At 52.0% G+C, this 4,142-nt stretch overlaps 1 protein-coding gene across 1 annotated transcript; it reads left to right on the top strand.

Moving 5' to 3' along the window:
- Positions 1 to 299: 299 nt before the first annotated feature.
- Positions 300 to 1,574, top strand: COX6A1 (cytochrome c oxidase subunit 6A1). Its single transcript, XM_083803408.1, has 3 exons — positions 300 to 459; positions 559 to 698; positions 1,318 to 1,574. The coding sequence occupies exons 1-3, from the start codon at positions 360 to 362 to the stop codon at positions 1,402 to 1,404; spliced, it is 327 nt and encodes a 108-aa protein (XP_083659534.1). The 5' UTR covers positions 300 to 359; the 3' UTR covers positions 1,405 to 1,574.
- Positions 1,575 to 4,142: the final 2,568 nt, after the last annotated feature.

Genomic DNA, 4,142 nt, shown 5'->3' with positions numbered 1-4,142 from the left:
CACATCCCTTATCTCCCTTGCTTCTGCTAGCACGAGGCTACCAGTCTATTTTCTTTCAGGTCTCCTTATTCCCTCAGCTACAGCCTCCAAACCTCCCTATTTTGTTAGGCGCTCCCCGTTACCCCCGCCTTGGCGCTGCCCCCCGACCCTCAACCACCCCCCCAGCGCCAAGATGGCGCCGCCTCCCCTTCCCTCAGCGAGGCTGCACGAGCGCGCTCACGTGACCCCCCCCCCCAATCCCCGGGCCACGCATGCGCAGCAGCCAGCCCGCAGCCCGCCGCAGCTCAAGGTCAGGCGGGGGGCGGAAGCGCAGCGCCAGGCCCGGGGCCCGCTTCCGGTTCCGGCGGCGGCGGAGGAAGATGGCGGCGCTGGGGAAGGGCTCGCGGCTGCTGCGCGCCGCCCTGAGCTCGGTGCCGGGACGCGGCCTGGCGGCGGCGGCGACCCACGAGGCCGGGGGAGGTAACGGGGCGGTGGCGGGGCGGTGGCGGGGGCGGGGGGGGAGCTGCCCTCGGGCGGCGGGCGCGGTGCCCCCGGGCCTGAGCCGTGCGGTGCCCGCAGCCAGGCTGTGGAGGACGCTGACCTTCGTCGTGGCCCTGCCCGGCGTGGCCGTGTGCATGCTGAACTGCTACCTGAAGGCGCAGCACGAGGGCGAGCGGCCCGAGTTCGTCCCCTACACGCACCTCCGCATCAGGACCAAGGTACGGGTGCCCCTGTTTCACCGCCCCGCTCCTCCTCCTCCTCCTCGCCGTGACCGCGGTGCCACCCGAGCACAGCTCTTGGTTCCTGAGCTCCTGAGGCGCCGTGTGCATAGCCACGGTCTGAGCTCGCGGCTGTCTGACACAGCACGCTCCTCGCAGCTCAGGTGAGGGATCCGCTGCACACACAGGCCTCCCCCCAGCCCCAAACAATCCCACTAACGCCTCGCTGATAAACGTTACATCATGGAGCTGCTCTGCTTACCTCAGGCTAATACAGAGCTGCCTCCCCAAGTAATCCTGCCGAAAAATGTTAAGTCATGGAGGGAGCTGCTCTGCTTACTGATGCAGACCTGCAAGCTAACAGAGGTGATCCCCAATTCTCAAAGCAGGGGGTCCTCGTGGTATGGTACAATGGATTTATATGCTTAAGTGACAGCCGTGACCTTGCTATCTAAAGGCTTCCAGCTAATGGAGATTATTTGCTAGCTCTTGCTTTCTCCAGCCTGGAAGCAGTGCCAACTTGCGTGAGTCCATGTGTGCTGTTGAGCCCACAGTTGCTGTGCTGCATTAGATCCTTCAGTTACCTGTCAGGGCTTTATTGTCTTTCTTCTTCCGACAGCCCTTCCCCTGGGGCGATGGGAACAAAACTCTATTCCACAACCCTCACGTTAATGCTCTCCCAACCGGTTATGAAGATGAAAACTGAGATGCTGACCACAGCCAGGACTCTGGCTCTCCCTGTGTTCGGACCAGGCTGCTCTGTGGGAACCATCACTTAAGAAAAACCACATTCCTTCTACAGTCAAGTTGAACGGTGGTGCATGCTCCACCCATACTTGTGTAGAGGTCCTTTAAATAAATAATTCCAAACTTGAATTCAGGATCTGACTCTTTTGTTATCCTGTGACTCCTTACAAGTTCCATATTTTGGTGTTGAAGCTTCCCCACAGGACAGTGCAGGAGCAAAGGGTTGGGCCAGCCCAATGTTGATGCCTGCTCCTGTGTCTGGTAACACTGACAAGTCATGCGTTCATCATGAAGAACATGAAACGGAATAATCAAACATAAAATGTAGTATTATGTTTGGTTTAAATGATCACTGTCATCCCACGTTCAATATTAGCCTAATAGCTGTTCATCAGTTGATAAAAATTCAGTAGGTACTGAGGCACGTCCTGCATAGTCAACTGTTGGGATATTTAGGAGGCACGAGGCAGCTCCCTTACCCAGCCCTTCCTGAGTTGGAATTCCAGCAGAGATGTTTAACTTAAGCCCTGCGTGCCTTCCCAACATTGATCTTTAGCTCTCAGGTTCTCTGGTACATCAGCACAGCTGTTGTTCACACCCATGCTTTTCATAAAGCTGCAGGCTCGTTGTACAATGTTCTCATACAGATGGTACATACCAAAGCGATTTTTGCTCCATTGCATGTCTATGTGATATATACCATCGTCACTCAGAAGCTTCTTAGCTTTGCTCGTTACAGTTTTCAAGGGGAACCTAGGAGATCTTAATTATCTCCCACAGATAACAATTCTAAGGCCCCAAGTCTGTTCCAATACGATGTTAATTTTGAAGTTTTTCTTCTCCAAGTCAACTGTTTTCCAGTTCCCTCTGCAGCTTCTACATTCTTTTGCACAGTATGAAAAAGAGAAGCTATGTCTGTGCTGCTAGTACTGTTTTTCCCCAAAGGAAGAACGCAGCAGCTTACCCGGCACCCTGCTGCTGTCACGTGAGCCAGGTGGGTGAAATCCAGCAGCGGGTGCTGCAGGACGCCCTGCCCCGTGCTTCAGTGCAGATTTCATCTACTGAGCTCAGCAGAACACTGTAATGAGATGACTTCAGACAAGCTTTTATATGTTAAAATGTAAAGAACAAGGCACTAATGGGCACAGTTATTTTAGAGTTAGCTGGCAAAATACCACCACATTTATTCCTACGTGAAGATTATAGAAAAGCAAAGTGGTTGTACGTATTATTCCTTAAAAAAACACTACCACCTACTTGTCAGACCTTAAAAAGCTATTTGTGCTGCTCCTGGAGACGTGTCCCTTAACTTACCAACCAAAAGTGATTTTATTTACACCTGAGTGACCCAGCAGTAAGCGGTAACAGCTTGTTTGGTAGGTGCCCCGTTCAGCCCTGTACGGATTGCTTTGCCAGCTGTCTGACGCACCCGTGAACAAGCGTGGTTAACCCGGGCTGTGTGACTGCTCGTGGTTAGGCCACCCCTGAAGACAGGGGGCACAATGTGTGCGTAGCCCCAGCGTGCTGTAGTTTCTGATCTACACAAGTATCAGGCTGCTCTGCGTTTGCAGTAGTTACTCGGAAGCTGTGGTGCAGACAAGCCAGCTATGGTTTGAGAACTCCAACTTTTTAATTAAAAAAAGCCTCTGAATGACCCTTCTAAAAGTGCTTAAGAGCATGATACTCACTTTTTTCTCCTCACTGTTATTCTAGGACAATTAGGAAGTTCACTTCTCTTTTGTCCCCGGTCCAGAATATATTGTACTCTTTTAGCTGTGTGGGTGTAGAGGGGACAGTTTGGCTGATTCCTGCCCCAGTGCTCAGCGGGCCACTGGGTGAGGTGCAGTGGGTCCTGATCCCTCGCTTCTCTTTCGAACACCCCGCCTCTAGCTGTGAGATCTGCAGGAGTAAAGCTCTGCTGCTGAAATACCTCAGGATGAACAAAGTATGAAACAGATTTGGAGAGGAAAAGGGTAATTCCTAGTAACTCCTTCACAACTACACAAGAAGTACCCACCATCAGCAACCTTCCGCTGAGAAGCTTCCTTAACTCCTCCACTGCCATTCAAAGGAAGAGGATGTCAGATTACTGTTTTTGGAAAAACAAACAAGTGCCCACTGCTCACTGCCAGGTTACACAGAGGAGTAACACACACACCTCATTCGGATGGGGTATCTGGCACATCAGCCGAGCATTTCAACCAGTCACAAGTCACTCCTGCTACGTAACGAGTAACTTGCTCAGAGTTTCTGTAGTTTACAAGCCAGCTCTCTGCTAGGTGTAACATACACACCTAGTTACATGGTCAAGGGGCAGTTTCACGAGCAGGTGAGGTTCCCCAAGAGGCAGGACAGGCAGCTGGGGCTTTTAACATTTGTCAAGCTTCAATCAATGTTGCTCTCTTTCAAGACATGTTTTAACTGCATCGAGCAAAAACCTAACAGGGACTGTGGCCAACCTGGTGCTTTGTGGTAGCGTGCAGAAAGATGCCAGGTCCGCCCAGTTTCACTGCAGGGATATATAACCCCAAAGGGGAGAGAATTCAGGTTCAGGATTGTTTCAGTACCTCAGAAAAGGCCAAAGAAAGCAGCCTCTAGGTTAAGTGTGTTCTCTTCAGCTTCTGTTGCAGGCCACCTCTGTCCCCCTTGGAGGTCATAATCAGATTCTACTAGACAGGTGCCCGCTTGAACAAAGTA

The sequence above is a fragment of the Anser anser genome (genome assembly GCF_964211835.1).
Source record: "Anser anser genome assembly, chromosome: 18".
In the NCBI taxonomy this organism is placed as follows: domain Eukaryota; kingdom Metazoa; phylum Chordata; class Aves; order Anseriformes; family Anatidae; genus Anser; species Anser anser.
The sequence above is the reverse complement of the archived record's forward strand: the minus strand, read 5'-3'. Positions and strand labels throughout refer to the sequence as shown.